This window comes from Rhincodon typus, chromosome 4 (assembly GCF_021869965.1).
Source record: "Rhincodon typus isolate 14 chromosome 4, sRhiTyp1.1, whole genome shotgun sequence".
NCBI classification, from domain to species: domain Eukaryota; kingdom Metazoa; phylum Chordata; class Chondrichthyes; order Orectolobiformes; family Rhincodontidae; genus Rhincodon; species Rhincodon typus.
This window is the reverse complement of record NC_063335.1, coordinates 3,136,712-3,157,559: the sequence shown is the minus strand read 5'-3', so window position 1 is coordinate 3,157,559 and position 20,848 is coordinate 3,136,712. Positions and strand designations below refer to the sequence as shown.

The following is a 20,848-nucleotide window of genomic DNA, read 5'->3' as shown; positions in this document are numbered from 1 at the left end:
GTTACAAGAGATAAAAAAAAGAGTTTGTGAATTTCTCTTAATTTAATTCTGTCTCGCAATATTTCCAATAGTATGACAATATCCAGGAAAAACAGTCAGCAAAGGAACTCCCAGATAGTGCAACTCACGTATCACCACATAGAAATCCACTGAAAACAGAAACAGAGAAAACGACATTCGAAAAGGTGATGGAGAGCCTTTCCGACAATCTGGTGAATAAGGAGTGAGTTAACATGCCATGCTATAATGGGGAATGGCTTGTTAAAATATAATTGCGTGAGATGGTGATAAAATAATTTTTGTCTGCATTGCATTTTTAACTTACATATTTCAATTCAAGTAAACAGAAATTAGTAGGTTAACACATGAGATCTTGCAAATTATTTTATAACGGTTAGGCTAAGTTTGGACTTGATGCCCTTGACATCAAAGCAGAATTTAGATCAGCAAGGCATCACAATATGAAGTCAAATGAGAATTAGGGGAAAACTCACCACTGGGTAAAATTATACCAAACACAAACGAAACGTATTGGAGGCCAATCATCAAAACCTTAGGATATTGCTACAGAATATTCCTGAAGTTTATATCCTAGGTCCAACCATCTTCGGTTTCTTAAAAATTAGCTTAATTCCAATTTCAGGTCAGAATTGGGGATGTTTATTGACATTCGCACTATATTCAGTCCCATTTTTAACTCCACACATAGTGAAACAGTCCATGGCTGCATACGGCATTACCTGGACAACATTCAAGTTTGGGCTGAAAACTGGCAAGTAACATCACTCCATACAAGTGTCTGATTAATGGCCCATTTCCAACAAGAGCGATATAATCATCTTCTCTTGATATTCAATGGCATCACTGAACCCTCCAGCATCATATTCTGGGGACTATCATTAGCCAAAAACTGTGGCTCTAAGAGCAGGTCAGAGGTTAGGAATTCTGTAGTGATTAACTCACCTCATAACTCTCCAAAATCTCTCCACCATCCACACGGTATTGTCAGGAGTGTGATGGAATACTCTCCATTTGCCTGGCTGAATGTCTCCACCACGTCATGAGAACTGGGCAGCTGACACATGAGAACATTATCCCCTACAAATTCCCCTCTAAGCCACTCACCACCTTGACTTTGCACTGTATTGGCTTTCCTTCAGTGTTGCTGAATGAAATCTTGTGTATATGTAAACTCAGGACTGCAGAAGTTCAAAAATTTGGCACACCACCAACACCTTATTGATGCCATTTTTGGTTAGATAACAAATGACAGCTTTGCTCGCCATGGTCGCATCTTAAAAAAGACCAATGGGAAAAGACATCCAGGATACTGTATTAAATCACAAATATCCTCGTTATTGCCAAATATTGCTGTCCATTTAGTAATGATGTCCTAACACGGTTATTAGAAATACAGTTGACAATAATTTCCATTTAGATAGCTCCATTAATTTCCAAAAGTCTTTTGCAACAATTTACAACCAACCTATATGAGTAAATAGTAGGAAAAATGGCTAAAAGCTTTGCCACAGAAGAATCTTTTTTAGGGACCACCATAAAGGAGTGCAGAGAGCTGGAGAGGCACAGAGATTTAGGGTGGAAGTTTGAAAGTCTAGCTCCTTGGCAGTTGAAGGTATGTTCATCGATGGTACAGTTATTAAGAGCCAGAACTAGAGAAACACAAATATTTCAGAGCATTGCAAAGTGGAAAGAATTTACTGATGGTGAGGATTAAGACCCAGATGGGATGTGAAAACGAGGATGAAAATTATAAAATCACAAATGAGTCATATTGAGTAACAGATTAGGTTTGTAAACATGGGGTTGATGGGTGGACAGAACTTGAGTTAGGACACTGTCAACAGCTTTGTTTGGACTTACAATTATGGAGGTTGAAAAATGGTATCAACTATTGACTTCTTTCTCACTGCTACTTTAAAGTGTTGTGATCAAATTTTGGTGGGTATACTGGGATTGTACCATATCACAATGGAATAGGCTGAAAGGTTAAGATAAAAACTGAAAGAATTGCAGACACTAGAAATCAGAAACAAAAACAGAAATTGCTGGAAAAGTAACGGGTCTGGCAGTATCTGTGGAGAGAAATCAGATTTAACATTTCAGGTCCAGTGACGCTTCCGCAGAACTGATGGTAACTTGGAAAACTCGGTTTTTATGCAGAAGATAGGGTGGAGGTAAGGAGTAAACGATAGGTAGAGTTAGAGCCCAAAGAGAGAGAACAGTTGAACAGACAAAGGAGTGGACAATGATCAGCCTAGACGAATGAATAGTTACTCATGGGGATTACTAGTGAATAACAATGGATTGTGTGTAACAGCAGGCCATGGCCTGTTTTGTGGAAGTTGGAGTAAGGATGTGGGAGAAGGTGCCTCACACCCTAAAATTGTTGATCTCAATATTGAGTTTCGAAGGCCGTAGAGATCCCAAGTGGAAAATGAGGTACTGTTTTTCCAGCTTGCCATGAGTTTCACTGGACATTTGCAGCAAGCCTGAGACAGAGATGTTGGCCAAAGAACACAGCCGTGTGTTGACGTGACAGGCAACTGGGAGCTCAGGGTCTTTATTGAAGACAGAGCGTAGGTGGTCTGCAAAGCGGTCACTCAGTCTACACTTCATTTCCCCAATGTCGAGGAGACCACATTGTGAGCAGCGAATTCACCAGACTAGATTATATGAAGTGCAAGTAAAATGTTATTTCATTTGGAAGCTGTGTTTGGGCCCTTGATGTGCTGAGGAGGGAGGAAGTAGACAGGCAGGTGTTACAGCTTCTGTGATAGCAGAAGAAGGTGCGATGGGGCTGTGGGGGGTGTGTTGGGATTGAAGGAGGAGTGGACCAGGGTGACCCGAAGGGAATGGTCCTTGCAGAAAGCTGACAGTGGAGTGGTGGTGGCATCCCATTGGAGGTGGCGGAAATGGTGGCTAATGATCCTCTGGATAAAAACTGAAAGAACTGTGGATGCTATAAGTAGGGATTGTTGGGAAATCTTAGCAGGTCTGGCAGCACCTGTGAAGAGAAATCAGAGTTAACATTTTGGATCCGGTGACCCTTCTTCAGAACTGATGGTAGCTAGGAAAATGTCTTCTTCAACCGAAGATGCTCCAGCTTCATTGTTGACAAGGCCTTCAAATGGGTCCGACCCATCTCCTGCACTTCCGCCCTCAAACCCCTCATCCCTCCCGCAACAGTGATAGGGTTCCCGTTGCCCTTACCTACCATGCCACCAGCATCCACATCCAGAAGATCACCAGCTGCCATTTCCGCCACCTCCAGCAAGATGTCACCACCAGACACATATTCCCCTCCCCTCCCTTCCACAGAGATGGTTCCCTCCGGGACATCCTAGTCCACTCTTCCTTCACTCCCAATACCCACCTACAGCCCTACGGCACCTTTCCCCGTAACCACCGAAGGTGTAACACCTGCCTATTTACCCCCTCCCTTCCCAGTATCCAAGGAGCCAAACTTACCTTCCAGGTGAAGCAGCGCTTTACCTGCATTTCCACAATCTAGTCTACTGCATTCGCTGCTCACAATGTGGTCTCCTCTACACTGGAGAAATGAAGCATAGACTGGATGACCACTTCACAGAACATCTACATTTTACCCATGAAAAAGATTCTGAGCTTCCAGTTGCCTGCCACTTTAACACACCACCCTGTTCCCTGGTCACCATCTCTGTCTCAGGCTTGCTTAGTGTTCCAGCAAAGTTCAATGCAAGCTGGAAGAACAACACCCCATTTTCCACTTGGGGATCCTGCAGCCCCCCAGACTCAATATTGAGTTCAATAATTTTAAGGCCTAAACTCTTCCATGTCCCAGCCCCCTACCCCACACACCAGGCCTCATTATCACACAGCCTGCTATTACACACCCACTGTTGTTAGTCACTAACAATCCTCATTAACAGCTATTCATCCTCCCAGCCCGTTTATTATCAATTCATTTGTCTATTCAAGTGTTGTTGCCTCTCTTTGGGCTCTATCCTTACCTTTCATTTACACCTTACCCCGTCTCCCCATCCTAACCTCTGCCTATAAACCGATGTTTTCCCAGCTACCATCAGTTCTGAGGAAGGGTCACCGGACCCGAAATGTTAACTCTGATTTCTCTTCACAGAAGGTGCCAGACCTGCTGAGCTTTTCCAGCATACTCTGTTTTTGTTAATGATCCTCTGGATGTGGATGCTGGTGGGATGGTAGATGAGGACAAGGTGGATCCTATCACTATTGTGGGAGGGAAGAGAGGTGGTGAGGGCTGAAGTGTGGGAGATGGGTTTTACCTGGCTGAGGGACCTATCTACTACGGTGCTGGGGAATCCTCAGTTGAGGAAGAAAATGGACATTTTGGAAGCCCCCTTGTCGAAGTTGGCATCATCAGACCAGATGCAATGGAGACAGAGGAACTAGGTGAATGGGAAAGAGTCTTTACAGGAAGTAGGATGTGAGAGTGTGTAGTCAAGGGGATGTGGAAGTTGGTTGGTTTGTAGTGGATATTTGTGACCAACCTATCCCCAGAAATGGAAACAGAGACTTCGAGGAAGAGAAGGGAGGAGTCAGAGAGGGACCGGGTGAACGTGAGGGCAGGGTCGAAATTGGAAGAGTGCTCCTCCATCAACACTGAAGAAGTGTTGTTGAAACACCCATCCAAGGCAAAGCAGCCTCCTTCATTGGCACTCTATCCAGCAACTTCAATATTCATTCATAGAGTCATATAGCATGGAAACAGACCCTTCAATCCAACCAGTCCATGCCGAACATAATCCCAAACCAAACTAGTCCTGCCTGCCTGCTTCTGGCCCATATTCTTCCAAACCTTTCCTATTTATGTACTTGTCCAAACATCTCTTAAACATTGTAATTCTGCCCACATCCACCACTTTCTCAGGAAGTTAATTCCACATGCGAAATACCCTCTGTGTAAAAAATTTGCCCCTCGTGTCTTTTTTAAACCTCTCTCCTCTCATCTTAAAAATGTGCCCCTTAGTCATAAAATCCCCAGTCCTAGGGAAAAGACACCTACCATTAACCCTAGCTATACCTCTCATGATTTTATAAACTCCTATAAAGTCACCTCTCAACCTCCTATGCTCCAGTGAAAAAAGTCCCAGCCTATCCAGCTTTCTTTATAACTCAAACCTTTCAGACCTGACAACACCCTGGTAAATCTCTTCTGTATCCTCTCCAGCTTTATAATATCCTCCTATAACTGGGCAACTCTTGCCACCAATGCATAATGGCAGCACTGTGTACCATCAACTTCAACATAGATACAGAAAAACAAAATTACGGCAGAAGCATTCCATTTGGCCCCTGGAGCTGGCTCCCCCATTCTTGATTATGAGCTGTACCTGCATGTGAACTTTTTGTGACTCATGCTCAGGAACAATGAGGTCCCTATGCACCTGGAATCCTGCAAATATTCCCCATTGAAGTAATAATGTTAAGTTTATTTTTCCAGAGGGTTGTGAGTCTGAGGAACTGTCTGGCTGTAAAAGTGGTGGAAGATGATCTGTTTGCGTTTTGAAGCTAATTTTCCCATTCCCCCTGCCCTGATGACCTTTGATTCCGTTGACTATCAAGAATTTATCTACCACCGTCTTAAAAGTATTAAGTGATCTGTCCTCCATTGCCTTCTGAGGCAGAGAGTTCTAAAGTTGCACAATCCCCACAGAGAAATCATCTCTGTGCTAAAAGAGTGACCCCCTAATTTTTAAATTATGTTTCCCCCCACCACCACACCCAGTTCTGGACTGACCCACAAAAGCAAGTATTCCTCCATTTCCAACTTGTGAAGACTGTTCAGAATATTATACACTTCAATCAAGACATTGGTCATTCTTCTAAACTCCAGAGGAAACAAACCCAGCCTGTCCCGACCTATCTTCATAAGACAATCCACTCGTTCCAGATATCAATTTAGTAAACTTCTTCTGAACTTCCTCCTTTATTTACTTTCTTAAATTAGGTGACCAAAATTATACACAGTATTTGAGATATAGGCTCACCAATTAAAACCTAACATATTTCTCTTTACACTCAATTCCTCTCATAATAATGGATAGCATCTCATTAGCGTTCTTGATTATCTTCTGTACCTACATACTAACTTTTTGTAACTCATGGACTAGAACACCTGGATCCTTCTGCAATTTGGATTTCTGCAGCAGTTCTCCATTTAAGTAATATTCTGTATCAGTTCTCATTTAAGTAATATTCTGCATCTTTATTCTTTCTGGCAAAGTGAACAACCTCTCATGTTCCTACATTATACTCAAAAGCCTTCTGGAAATGGCAGTACATCAAGAGCTCCCCCTTTATCAATAGCACATTTTATTCATTCAAAGAGCTCCAACAAATTAGTTAAATATGATCTTCCTTTTACAAAACCGTACTGAATCTCCCTGATTACCTTGAGTTTTTCTAAAAGTGCAGCTATAATCTCCTAATGATTGATTCTAAGACTTTCCCATGGCAGATGTGAAACTAACTGACTGATAGTTTTCTGCCTCCCTGCCTTCTGAATAGAGGTGTTACATTTACTGGTTTCCAATCTGATGGAACCTTTCCAGAATTTAGTACATTTTGGAAAATTGATACTGCCATCTACTACCTCATTAACCACATCCTTTAAGACCTTAGGGTGAGTCTATCAGGATCAGGAACTTGTGCACTGACAGCTCCATCTGTTTTCTTATTTACTTTTCCTTGTGATTGTAATTTTGTCAATTTCCTCTCTCCCTTCCTCCTCCTGATTTACAGCAATCAGCTAACTTTTCTTTATATCCTCTATAGTGAAGACAGAAGAAAAATATTTATTCAATATATTCACCATTTCCTTATTAATTATTTTTAGCTCCACATTCGCATTCTCTAGAGAAGCAACACTCACTTACTGTTTTCCTTTTTCAATACCTAATGAAACTTTTGCTATCCACTTATACATTTCTAGCTAGTTTTCTCTTATAGTCTAATTTCTTTCTCTTGACTATTCACAGTATTCTGAAATATCTTCTTAGATAACTGTCATTAGGGACTTTTAGACATCTTTGGATCAATCTCCAGCCTTATATCTAAGTTCACTTCAGCTAGTTTTATTTTCATGATGAGATAGTAGCCCCTTTATTATTGTTAAAAATACCAGTCTTAGACTTAGTCTCTTTCAAATGTAAAATTCAATAATATTGTGCTTGCTGCTACCAAGAGGAGCCTTTATTCTGAGGCATTATTCCCCCTAATACTGTGCTCTTCTGGAAGTCCCATTGGTACAGAATCTATTTCCCCCAGTATTGTTTCTAGCCACCTCATGAACCACAACCCACTTCTCCCAAAAATCTGAATATTCATTTCTCTACTCTTATTCACTTGCTTCCAATTTGCACACTGCTCAGTTTAAGGCTCTGTTAACTATCCTAAACCCTAGCACTAGACAGACAACACAACCTGCCAGATTCGGTGTTTGCTTTAGAGAACAGTGTCAATCTCCTTCACTACACTGTCTCCTACCTCCATTGCATTCGCTTTTGTTCTTCCTTGCTTGAATGACTTCCAGTGGCACTGAGCTGTGGTCAGCTAGCTCATCCACCCTACAGCTCGCACTCTCATGCAAACAAGAACAATGCAAGAGGCAGTAGAAGGATGCTACAAGGGGGAAGGGACTTTGTGAAGGGAAGTGGGAAGAGACCTTCAATTGACCTCTGAAATGTCTTAGCAAGCCACTCAGTGTGAGCGATGGACAACAAATGCTGGCCTTGCCAGTGATGCCCATGAAAAAACAAATTGAAATATTTAAAAATTATTGGCATCTGGGAAGGTAATGCTTTCCTTGTGTTTTGTGCCTTTATGTTTAGTGGATAGCTGATAATTATTGAACATATTGATTAATTCTTCTAACTTATTTTTAAATTCTTCTAATTCTGCTCTATCTGAGTCCACATACTCTATATATCAGCACAAAGGAAGGTATTGTTAGTGCAACACTGCATCATATTGTAAATGAATGAGTAAATTATAAGGAAAAGCAAACCCCTGAAAAGGAATAATTTGCCTTAAGTCAAATTATTTGCCTTAAGGTCTTGCTGGTCCCCTGGAAAAACATGACCACTCTCCTCTTTTCCACTTACTGGACTAAGACCTCCAGCACAGCATCAGAGAACCTGGGAATTATTCTCTGACTTGTTGCTTCTTAGCTATTCTTATTCCTTCTAAGAACCATGTTTGGAGGCATTTCAACTACCTTTGCAACGATGCATTTAAGAGTTAATTGCAGACTATCTTTAAGACTTGCAGGGTAGCTGTAACTCATGTTAACCATACCCACACATGGGTCCCCCCACTTCATAGCCAATCAGTCATCAATCATCATCTTTGTTTTGGCCTATATGTTGCATTTTTTTCTAATGAGCAGGCTGCACAACCAGGTTGGGATATCCATGCCCATCAATTTGTACTATGTGATTTTTAACACTGAACATCTTTTTGAGAATTGTCCATCATCTGAGGCAAAACAAAAGGATAAAGACGCACTGAATAATTTATTGTAAGCTCAGCTTCTGGAGACCAAAATTGATACATTAAGAAATCTTGTTTCAGTAAATTTAATTTCATAATTATGAATTATAATTTAGGTGGAGGAATCAGGGAATACTGATCTGTTTTAAGGGAATCTTTGAACCAGAATTAATTTGAGAAAAACTGGGATACATTGGCCCTAGAGGATTATTAGTAATTTTTCAGCAGTCTGCAAAATAATTTTTCACATGAGTGAGAAAGCAAGAAAAACAGAAGGTAAAAGACACAAAAGTAAGGACAAGGCTGCCTGCTTTGTTTAAATTGACCAAAGGAAAGTATTCTTTATTTTGCCTTATCCACCAAATCAACAAATCAGAGATACTAAGCTGGCTAGCTATTCTCTCTCAAACATGCCGGCCACTTTAATACTGATATGCAATGATTTCCAGATCCTCATTTTTGACTAATTAAATTCACAAATGATCATACTGCACTGTCCTATATCTTTGACATAAATCAAAAAGCTAGTTCTCCTAATATTGCATTTTCTAGTTGTGCATTCAGCCCATGCTGAAGGCCTCTTAATAGATATCCTTTTTACAAAATGCTTATTTTAGGTAGTTCAATTACTTTTACTAAGTTGTCACGCTCTCCTTTCCAACAGCAGCCTTCTCACTTCAGTTGGCAGCATTTGGACTGATGGCACAGATTCTATATTTCCTTTTGAAAATCTAAAGTTACGTAAAACAAAAAAGAATAGCAATTTGGAGAAGTTGGTGAGTACTCAGTTGGAAACAAAAACTGAGAAAAACAGAGCAAGGCATTTGTTACATTTAACTGTAGTGTTCTGAGTGAAGTTTTGTGGCCCTGTAACATATGAGGCAGCATTATTGGGATCCCTGCTACGCTATCAATTGATGTTTGTTTCTCCCTGGCCCAAAATATATAAATTTTAAATAACATTTTGCATAAATTATACTTCATATCAACCTGATTTGATATTTGACCTGAGCTAAGAATAGGTGGCCAACATTCTGTTCCCTAGGGATGAAAGACTTTTTAAAAAAAAACTTCAAAAACTCTGCTGCCACTTTTATGACCAGTGTTCCACTCAGTGTTACTAGACAGTAGGTAACCAACCTGAAATATTAATGTTGTTTCTCTTTCCACAGTTGCTGCCGGACCTGCTGTGTATTTCCATCATTTTCTGTTTTTACTTTAGTTTCTCAATATCTGCATTGTTTAGGATTTATTTTCTCCACTGTACAGTGGATAAGCCTGTTAATGATTAAAATAACAGAAAGTCAGTAAGAGATGTTTAAAAAAGGATTTAGTATGACACGGAACATTTTTATGCTTCAAACAGGGTAAAGATCTCCTTGTCATAGATGGTTTAGGATAAAAACAAATTAAAAGAAATGCTTACAAAAAGCAAAACATTCCACAGTAATTGGCAAACGTAAACAATGTATTGAAAAGTAATGAGTAACAGAATAACTAATAAGGAATTATGGAAGGAAACTTACAATGGATATAATAATCAACATAACAATTCTTTCACAATTATATTAAGAAGACGACGGTGGTGAGGAGCAATGTGGGTCCTTTGACAATAATAGAGATGTTGACAATTTTAACAAGAAAAGACATAGTAAATATTTTGAAAACTAAATAAAAAACGAAAGAACTACAGATGCTACAAATCAGGAACAAAAACAGAAGTTGCTGGAAAAGCTCAGCAGGTCTGACAGCATCTATGAAGAAAAATCAGAGTTAACATTTCAGGTCCCAGTTCTGAGGAAGGGTCACCAGACCTGAAACGTTAACTCTGATTTTTCTTCACAAACGCTGCCAGACCTGGTGAGCTTTTCCAGCAACTTCCGTTTGTGTTCTTGATTTTGAAAACTAACTTTCCATCATTATTCACAGATGAGGAAGAGGTCGGCATACCAACATAGAATATTTGGGAAGATTTATGTCATCTGATCTTGTTCTCTGTAGCTTGATTGATTTCAACCACCCCAATTTGGCATTTAAAATTCACTTTGATTTAAACAAGATTTAACCCTTTAGGAAGACAGACCTCTTGGATATTAAACAAAAAGAATTTTATTAAAGAATGAGGTATACTTAACAATCAACAGTAGACTTTTACAACTTTACTTGGTTGATCAGGCTGAAGAAGTTTAATTCCTGAAGCTCCTTTGTTGACAGTAGTTTCTTCCAAAATTCTGCCTCGAGAGCTTTCAGCCATGTCTCGCAAACTATCCTTCAGCATTTTCACTTTTAACCCTGATCTCCCAGGTGCTTGCCATTTCAATAAACCATCAAATCAGGTTGCTATCATGCTAATATTTCTGTCCTGGGCTTGCTGCAATGTTCCAATGAAGCACATCGCAAGCTGAAGGAACAGTACCTCATTTTTGGCTTAAAAACTTGACAGCTTCAAGATCTCAATATTGAATTCCATAACTTCAGAAACTAACCTCATTATGTCTATTCTCCATTTTGCTTAAATTATGTTCCCCAAAGCCTTCTTCAGTTGTGTCTTATTTACTTTCTTCTTGGGAGAGAGGCCTCTCCCTTTCAAACCTTAATCTACACCCATTTTGCATCTCTATTTCTTTTACACCACCATTTACCTCCTTTGTCTTTTGCACTGGGACTCTACACCATTTGCTTCCTTGTTCCTCCTCCACCTCTGTCAAAAGTATACTTAAAAAAACATTTTCAACCATCTTTTAGTTCTGAAGAGGAGTCATAGTGGACTCAAAACATTAAATCTGTTTTCTCTCCACACATGCTGCTTGACCTGCTGAGTTTCTCCAGCATTCTCTGTGTTGTACTTGCAACATTGATAGGTTGACTTTAATGTCTGATAAACTTCCGGAAGATTACTGCTAAGTCCAAACACGTGATTATGACAACCGAAAGAACTGCGGATGCTGTAAATCAGGAACAAAAACAAAGTTGCTGGAAAAGCTCAGCAGGTCTAGCAGCATCTGTGAAGGAAAAAACAGAGTTAACGTTTCAGGTCCAGTGACCCTTCCTCAGTACTGGAGAAAGGGTCCCCGGACCCGGAACGTTATCTCTGATTTTTTCTTCACAGATGCTGCTGAACTTGCTGAGCTTTTCCAGCAACTTTGTTTTTGGACATGATCGTGACAACTGGCTTTGTTGGACCATTTAATGTGCTTTTAAAACTGTCATTTAATACACACATATTAAAGTTGCTTTTTAATCTGTTCATGACATGCTTCCTGATGCTGAATTAATGCAACCTATCTGCAAATATCTCTACAGATGCGGATCAAAAATTACCACGAAGCTTTATGTGATTATAGAATGGACAACTTGCTGCAGGCCCTGCACCATGAAAACGGGACTGGATACTTCTTCACTTCTTTTTGCAAACAAACAGGAAATCTGGTAATCAAAATATGTATATTGTGTTGTTTTTTTTTTATTCTTTAACTGGTTTGAAAATAAAATTGCCACGTGATATCCAATTCAAAGCGAAAGTGATTCTTTTCCAAGCTAGCAGGTTTGCTGGGCTTAATGTTGCCAAGACTGTTCTTTGTAACTCAAGTGAACTTCAGTGCTACTTTTTGTATGCTTCTAATTTTACATATCATTTTATTGAGAAATGTTGGCCACATCTTGATTAATATTTCCATTGTCAGAATAGATATTTTTTATAGGATTATACAGACATCGTTGGTCATTCTGAGTTTGGTCAACGTTTTCATTGTCATTTGTTGAACAAGTGCTTCAGGTGAATTTTAAGCATTGTACTTTCATGACCACATTTATCCAATTATGTTGACCACACAATAAGAATATCTAAACATTTGGGCAGTATACACAAGGAAGCCCAAGTTGATATAAATGTTGGCCAGCCAGTGATGCTCTAGTCCCACGAATGAATAATAAAAAAAAATAATTTGCTAAGCTAAGGATAAGTTGAAGAATATAGAGTTAGTTACTCTAGCACTTAAAAACAATGGCAAACCATTCAGTTTCTCAGTCTGATTCACCATTCAGATAGATCGTTGGTGATCTAGACACTAACACTGTCTTAGCTTCACACTGTTTAGCACCCTCTCCAAAGAAAAAATCTGTTGGTCTTAGTTTTCAAATTTTCAGGATCCAAATTCTTTCGACGAAGAGAGCTTTTTGCTTTCTGATTTCATTTTCAAACAGCCTAGCTTTACTCAAGAACTATACTGGGTCAGTAAAAGATGCTGAGGGACAGGTCAGAAAAGACCCTTAGGGTGTGATTATATTATACTAAATGACTAGTTTGCACTCGTCTTTATTCTTTAAAATGGTGTTCAAATAAACTTATTAATATTTAGGAAGATGTACCACCAGTACGTATTATGACCACACCACAATACAAAGAGTTAGTGAGAAGTGCAAGCTCATCCCTTGTTTGTGTACTCATGGAGTGAGGAACTGTTCCCTCAGACTGGAAGGATTTTCACACAGTTTAAAATTTCAAGCAGGTGATAACACAGAAATTGGTTTGATTTGTTTTGATTTATTTATTGTCACCTGTATTTATTACAAATACAGTGAAAAGTGTTGTTTAGTGTTGCCACTTTACGGTGCCATCATAAAACACAGAAAATACACCAAAACACAGTATAAACCCAGAAAAACAAAACAATAAAGTTCACCTTAATGTCTGATATCAAGAAAGTTAGGGGTTTTTTTTGAAACAGTTCCCACTTCTAGCTCATCCATGGGCCTGGATCTGGGCTCCTCCACCACAATGCCTTGAGTCCCTGCTGCTAAACTGACAATATTGCTGCAAGATAACAAGGTGCAGGGCTGGATGAACACAGCAGGCCAAGCAGCATCATAGGAGCAGAGAGGCTGACGTTTCGGGCCTAGACCCAAAAGCACTTTGCTGCACTGCCACCGGAACTAAGAGCCACCCACTCTCCGGTGCCATCTCACCTCCACCCAACGCTGCTGCTGCCATGAGTTCACACTGGGTCGATCCCATCAATGCAACGACAACCGGTGCCGCAGGATCCTCTGCTGTGACCGCACACGCCACCATCTCTACCTCCGCCATCAGGCACCCAGGCCTAGCCACTGACCTGGATCCTCCGCTCAGCTTTGCGAGTCCGGTCCGGCCCGGTGTGGGGGTGGTGGGAATAAGCCTGGGACTGCTCCTCACTCGCTGGGAGACTCAGGCTGGGGTCCACCTCGTCCCGGCATTGGTGCTGCTGGACGCCTCCTCCTTCAAATACTTATTCTGCCTCGCCGCTCCCAGGTCCGCGCTGACAATTTCATCCATCATTCTGCGTAGGACCCACTCTCAGTCTGATTCACCATGCCACTGCAACCAAGGTGAAAAGATAAGAGAAAAGACTTTAAAGAAAAAGAGAAGCAAAGGTAAAACAGGAAAGCAAATAGAAGTGGATGAGTCCTGGGCTCAGTAGGCGGAACCCTGCTACTTGGCACCACTGTCTTGCGGGTGTCTATTGATCCATTTATTGGGTCAGATGTTATTGGTGTTATTGCACTTTTCAGAAATGGTGCAACCATTCATCAATTCTAAATTACTTTTCTTAAAGAGAACACCATATATGTTCAATATTTTGATGGAAACTGTGTGAGCAAAGTTTATATTTCTTGAGGTAGGACCCTGACTGAAAACAGAGACTGAGACAGGAAACCAAAAAGATAGACGGATAAAGGAAACTGACCTTCTTTGTTTCTATGGAAACAAACACTGAAAGTGCAAATAGAATCTCTCATTTTAAACTCTACGTGTGGCAATTGAGCATGTTAGAAGTTGTCACCTTGACTTACGCCCAAAACGGGTTTTCAGCTCACTATTATGTCAGTCAGTTATTGGGTGAGTTGATTGGCCAATCTAAAGGAAGTTCTCACGCCATGCCAGGACCTTCTGAGACCAAAGATACAGGCACCATAATTAAAGGTCTCCTGGACAGTCCTTCACTCACTGCAAACCACAGCATCTCTGGAGCCTGTGTTGCTCATCCCCATCCTTCCTGATGTCTCAGATCAGACAGAAACTGGCCCCAAAGTTCAGTTATACCTCACTAGGGATTCTGGTGCAGTCCACCCATGAAAGCAGCGAGATTCACTTCTCAGTGAAGACAGCAGGATGCCCCATTTGACCCTGGAGGCCTGAGGTAAAATCACTGCACAGGTCTGTGCTGGTGACACGTACAGAAAAACCCAGATCCTGTGTGGGAAGAGAGTCAACAATCTCCTGAATTTCTCAAGGATACATGGCATCATCTACTCACTGCAAACTGACTCATAGGAAGATCATTCAGTCTAACTGTGCCAGTACACAGGAATGTCACATGGTATGATCACCTGCAAGCCTCAGCAAACATTACAATGTACACTGAAAAGCTAACAGCCACTTCACACATTCAATATTTGACCAGTTCATGAGCAATGTGCTTCCCATTCACTCAGTGAGGAGGGCTCAGGAACTGGCATGGCTATGGATGCCTTTAAAATGCCGGTGCAGTTATTACATCATTCTCAATCCTCTTTCTCAGTTGCTGAACAAGCTGGGCCCAGAACAGGAAGTAGCAGGCACAGACCAGCGGAGGAGTGTGGGTATACAGATCCTCAGCCCATGTGAGGAGCAGGCCACAGAGCTCGCAGGGGAAGACTGAAACTCTTCCTGAGCCACCGAGGTGATAGGAATGTCTCAAGAAGCGAGTGAGGATACTTTCATGAGAAGATTGAAGGCCACATTTAAGACCCAGATGCAGCATAACACACAGAGGCTGACAGGTACATGTGCTGATCTGGAATCCATAGCTGTAGCCTATGTCAGCAGTAAAGCAAGAGAGGAAGCAATGCACCTCAAACTTAATGCAGGTACCCCTTCGCCTCAAGGAGGCAGAAAAGTGCCATAAGCACCCACAGAGAAATGGAGCTACCCTGGGAACTACATCTCACGAGACTCCAGAGGTTCTGTGCCTCCCTCCCCTTGTCACCTCATTGGCTACAGCTGATCAAGCCAAGAAAGGTGCAATGCACCTATATCTTTGCAGCAGACTGTAACCCTGCCCAATCCTCCAGAGGACACTTGCCAAAGTAACCAAGGTGTAGCTGTCAGTAAGTTGCCTCCTCCTCAGGCATGAATGTTAGGGTAGCATCTCGCCATCATGCTAGGCAAATAAAGCAGAAGACATTTGAAGGCAGATGGGTGTCAAGAGTATTTGATACATATATCCAGTTTGTACTTCTGTAAATATATATTCACTTGCCCTGTTGTTTCATTATTTCACTTGGTACTGACATGGTTATCTGAACTGAAAAGAGTGGAACATCTCCCCCATCAGAATGACACATTTTTATTGCTTCACATTGTCAGTAATGTATGTGCCTGAAGTTGTACTCAAGAACCAGGAAAACACATATCAAGCATATGAAAGGGTTTTTGTGGCACAGTGCTAGTGTCCCTATCCCTGGGCCAGGAGGCCTGGGTTCAAGTCCCAGCTGTTTCAGAGGTGTGTCAGAACATCCCTGAGCAGGTTGATTAGAAAATATTTAGACCAAGCATTTCAGACTTACACTCAATCTCAAGATTATTTCCAGGGACAAAAACAGAAATTGCTGGAAAAGCTCAGCAGATCTGGCAGCATCTGTGAGAGAAATAAGAGATAGTATTTTGAGTCCAGTGACCCTTCCTCAGAATGTTCAGTGATATGTTGTCAAATATCTGAGGGGACAGATTTCATGTTTGGGTGAAAGTTAATTGGGAGCAATCACTTAATTCCAGCTAGTTCTGTTTTTAAGGAGATGCTAATGCATGCAGATAAGCTTCCTGAAAACTGCAGCCAGAGAGGTGGTCTCCCTTTAAGATTGGAGAACATCCTTTCAAAACATTATCCTACCGGCAGAAATCTTACTTATGAACTCTTGCTCAACTGAGTTCAACCACCTCCACTGGGACAGAAAGATTTTACTGGGTTGGAAATGAAAACTGTCTGAGCTGGAAATGCAGCAGTGGAGACTAAGCAGTAACTTGGTGTATTTGAGAGAGTTGCTCCTTAATGATGTGCTGTTCCAGGTTCTATTCCCAGCTTCAGTTGGTCCTGAGTTTGATTGTAACATAATTAATTATCCTTCAAAGGCTGGTGGACATTTCTTGTATATTCCTTGCTTTCTTAAGCAACATGACTGCATTGTTTTCAGTTAATTTTTTACCTTTTTTGTAGAATTCATTAATTATCATTGTGAACCTGTTTCAGACATCAATAGCTATGCAGATTGGTAGACTGGATAAATAGATAAAGTCACCAGAGCACAAGGCTCGTCTCTCATTAGAGAGAGATTCCTGGTGGTGGTTTAACCACTCCTGAAGAGAGGTTGAGAAATCTTTCATTGTAACCTCAGCTGGTGTAGGAATTAAACCCACACTGTTGGTGTCAATCTGTGTCACAAACCAGCTCTCCAGTCAACTGAGCTAAACCAACTCCCTTGGTAGATTGAACAGAAACGGAAATAAGCATCTTTATGTAGAATATGAAATCATTTTTTTCTCACTCTCTTGCAGTTATGGCGGAATAGTATCAACGTGTGGTTTGACCTGAAAGAGTATCAACAACTTTTTTATGCAGAAGTCTTTCAACCTTTCAAACTCAGGAGACAAGCTCAGGCAAGATATGAAATTAAGAGTATTAAAATAATTAACAAAACTTGGCGATCCCTATCTGGATGGAGGGCTGAGGGCTTACTTAAAGTGTGTTTTGGGGTTGTAAATGGGAAAGGTAAGAGAAGGGAGAAAATGTGACAAAATTAAGATATTTTTGGCTTTTATTCAGTAAATGTAGTGGGCTGCACTGGAAGCAATTTTTAAAAGACTCTGGGGGCACATGTACACTTCATCTGTCTGTTAGGTGTTAACAAACAGGACCAAGCTATGTCCAGTTCAGATGCTTGAAACAGGTTTAATTTTAGTACAATGTTGCAAGTTTCATTAGTCACAGGCAAGAGATAAGAATTCAAGTTAAACCATTCTAGAATGTAAGTCGAATGTAAATCAATATAGAAATATTAAAAAATCACTGTGGTATTGTTGTTTTTAGTCTAAAGTTTTCTGAGAACAGTGTGTTATTGAGATAAAGGGGTACATTTTATCTCAGTGGTATGGGACAAGTGATGATCTTCCTGGAAAACAGTCTTTTGCAGACACCGTTGCCCAGACATTTGGAGAAAGTTCATCCTTGGGTGATATGTTATGTCTAGGGGATATGACCTTTTCTGTACTGTGATCCTTTGCCCACCCTGAGCCTGGTCCACTTGTGGATGGAGATTGGCAATGGGACCCTGCAGCTGGACCAGCCTCCCTCATACCCAATAAAGACCACAGGTCTAGGTGAAAAAGGCCATTGCAAGTAGCCTCTCTTGACATCCTAGGCCTGCTGCCAGGATTTCTCCCAAACCTGCACCAAATTCTCTCTGCAAGGAAAGTGCCATTGCCTCAATATGATCCTGGAATCAAGAACACATCCTCATGTTACCATCTCTCCTCTTCTGGTCATGCACTTGGCATTCCACCCTTGGCTGTCACTACTTGTTGCCTCGCCCAATGGTCTTTTTTGTTTCACTATAGCATTGCTTCACTAGGCTGAGGTCCAAAACCCTGTGGTTCCTGTGTGCCATTGATAAAATCCAAATAATCCTGAATGATTTTAGTTAACTGGCCTTTTAAGTGCCTCAATTAGTGTCCTTCCACCTCTATGACAGAGGTCTGCCCACCATGGTTCCCACTACCGGTAAACTCCAAGGTGTGTGTGTGTGTGTGTGTGTGTATGTGTAATAGATACACACATTTTGGTCTTTTCAGGAAGCAAGGGACGTGTAGTTGAAGATCAGATGAATAGCACTAAACACTCAGTAGGTTGTATGGTCCACCCCTGCTTCCATTTCTTATATTCTTAGGTTCTCTATCACTTGGGAATGTGTATTATAATCCAGAGAGCAAGCTGGTGAAGTAAACATGACCTGATGAAGAGTCATCTAGCCTGGAAACGTTAGCTTGCTTTCTCTCCATGAATGCTGCCTGACTGACTGTGATCTCCAGCATTTTATTTTTTTTATAATGTATCAGGTTTACCTTTCTCTCCCTCAGGCTTCAACAGCTCAACTATTTCTGCCTTGCTCATGCCAAATTTTAAATTTATTTCCAACTTTTCTGCAACTGCTTCTAAATTTAACTTTGTTAACTACTGGAAGACATTCAAAGTCAATCCTTTTGTGGAAAGCTTTCACAATCAACGCTGACATTTTTAACTTTTGTATGAATATATCAAAAGCCACTGCTTTCTTTATGTATGTGACTTACACTTTACATTACAGAAATCAGTGATCCCTTTTATTTTTAACATATGTCACACTCTCCACATGATTATGGTTTTTATGACTAACTGCCTTCAGTCGTTCCTGGATTACAATCAGTTGCTGCTGTTTTAATTTCCATGGTGGGTAATTTCTAATCTGGGTCTTTCATGGTGAGGGATATTCTTTGCCTCTAGCCAAAAGTGTGGCACATCTTCCAGACTCCTTTGAATCCTCACAAGCTCAGTCATTTCCATCTGAGTTCAAACTTCTATCGATGTTTTGTGTTATGAGCAATGGAGTCAGAATTTTTTCTTCTTCAGGTACAATAGCTGCCTCTAATACCTCTCTCTAACACTCAGATAGCTGCAGAATACAATGAAAAACTGTCTTCCTGTGATAAGAGCAAATTACTGCAGATGCTGGAATCTGAACTAAAAACAAAAAATGCTGGAGATCACAGCAGGTTAGGCAGCATCTACAGAGAGAGAGCAAGCTGACGTTTTAAGTCTAGATAACTCTTCATCAGAGCTGAAGTGAAGTGTGGAGGGGGCAGCATCCGACCTATCACCCTTGCCCCTTCCCATTACTCACAACAGCTTGATTGGGTCCCCCTTGTCCTCACTTTGCACCCTACCAGCCTCCACATTCAAAGGATCATTTGCCGTCATTTCAGACAACTCCAGCAGAACGTCACCACCAAATACATCTTGCCCTCACACCCCCGTCTGCATTTCACAGGGATCATTCCCTCCGGGATACACTAGTCCATTCCTCGACCACCAACACCACCCCACCTACCCACGGCATCTTCCCATGTAACTGCAGAAAGTGCAAAACCTGCCCCTTCACCTCCTCCCTACTCACCATCCAAGGGCCTAAACAGTCTTTCCAGGTGAAACAGCATTTCACCTGTACCTCCTCCAATCTTATGTATTGTATTTTCTACGCCCAATGTGGCCTACTCTACATTGGAGAAACCAAACGCAGACTGGGTGACTGCTTTCAGAACACCTCTGGCCTGTGTGCAAGCATGACCCTGACCTTCCCACAGCCAGTCATTTTAACACAGCATCAAAAACAGAAGTCGCTGGAAAAGCTCAGCAGTTCTGGCAACATCTGTGAAGTAAAAATCAGAGTTAACATTTCCTCAGAAGGAAGAACAGTCACTGGACCCGAAACGTTAAATCTGATTTTTCCTTCACAGATGCTGCCAGACCTGCTGAGCTTTTCCAGCAACTTCTGTTTTTGATCCTGATTTACAGCATCCGCAGTTCTTTCAGTTTTTATTTTAACACAGCGTCCTGCTCTCATGCCCACTTGTCTGTCCTCGGCATGCAGCAATACTCCAGTGAATCACAACGAAAACTGCAGGAGCAAGATCTAATCTTCAAACTGGGCACTTTACAACCTTCTGGACTCAATATTGAGTTGAACAGCTTCAAATTGTGAACTCATTCCTTCCCTTTCATTTAGCGTTACTTGTTACATTCTCTGTCACCATGTCCCCTTTCCCCTCTCCCCACTCCAATGGGACTGTCTGATCATCCCAGTCTGGCAGTTAGACACACCATTGTTCTGCCACTCTCACATTCCAATCACTTAATCTGAACTAATCAACATCCTACCCTTTCCTCCCCACTGTAGCATAAATGCTGCCAGCTCTGCATTTCACTTCAACTCTGATGAAGAGTAATCTACACTCGAAAGATTAGCTTGCATTCTCACCATGGATGCTGCCTGACTCTCTGTGATGCATTTTTTGTTTTCAGTTCCTGTGATAAAGATTTGCAGGAAAACCTGTAATCTGACCTCACATAAGAGATAACAAGGTGCAGAGATAGTAGGAACTGCAGATGCTGGAGAATCCGAGACAACAAGGTGCAAAGCTGGATGAACACAGCAGGCCAAGTAGCATCAGAGGAGCAGGAAAGCTGACGTTTCGGGCCTAGACACTTTTTCAGAA

The 20,848-nt window shown here is 41.2% G+C and overlaps 1 protein-coding gene across 1 annotated transcript in view; it reads left to right on the top strand.

Annotated features, from left to right (window-relative positions):
* Positions 1 to 20,848, top strand: part of LOC109921548 (regulator of G-protein signaling 22-like) — a 104,936-nt gene that overhangs the window by 36,760 nt on the left and 47,328 nt on the right. The window contains exons 9-11 of the mRNA XM_048595621.1: positions 72 to 185; positions 11,833 to 11,958; positions 17,099 to 17,200. Of these exons, the coding sequence (XP_048451578.1) occupies positions 72 to 185; positions 11,833 to 11,958; positions 17,099 to 17,200 (342 nt within the window). The remainder of the gene's footprint in view (positions 1 to 71; positions 186 to 11,832; positions 11,959 to 17,098; positions 17,201 to 20,848) is intronic.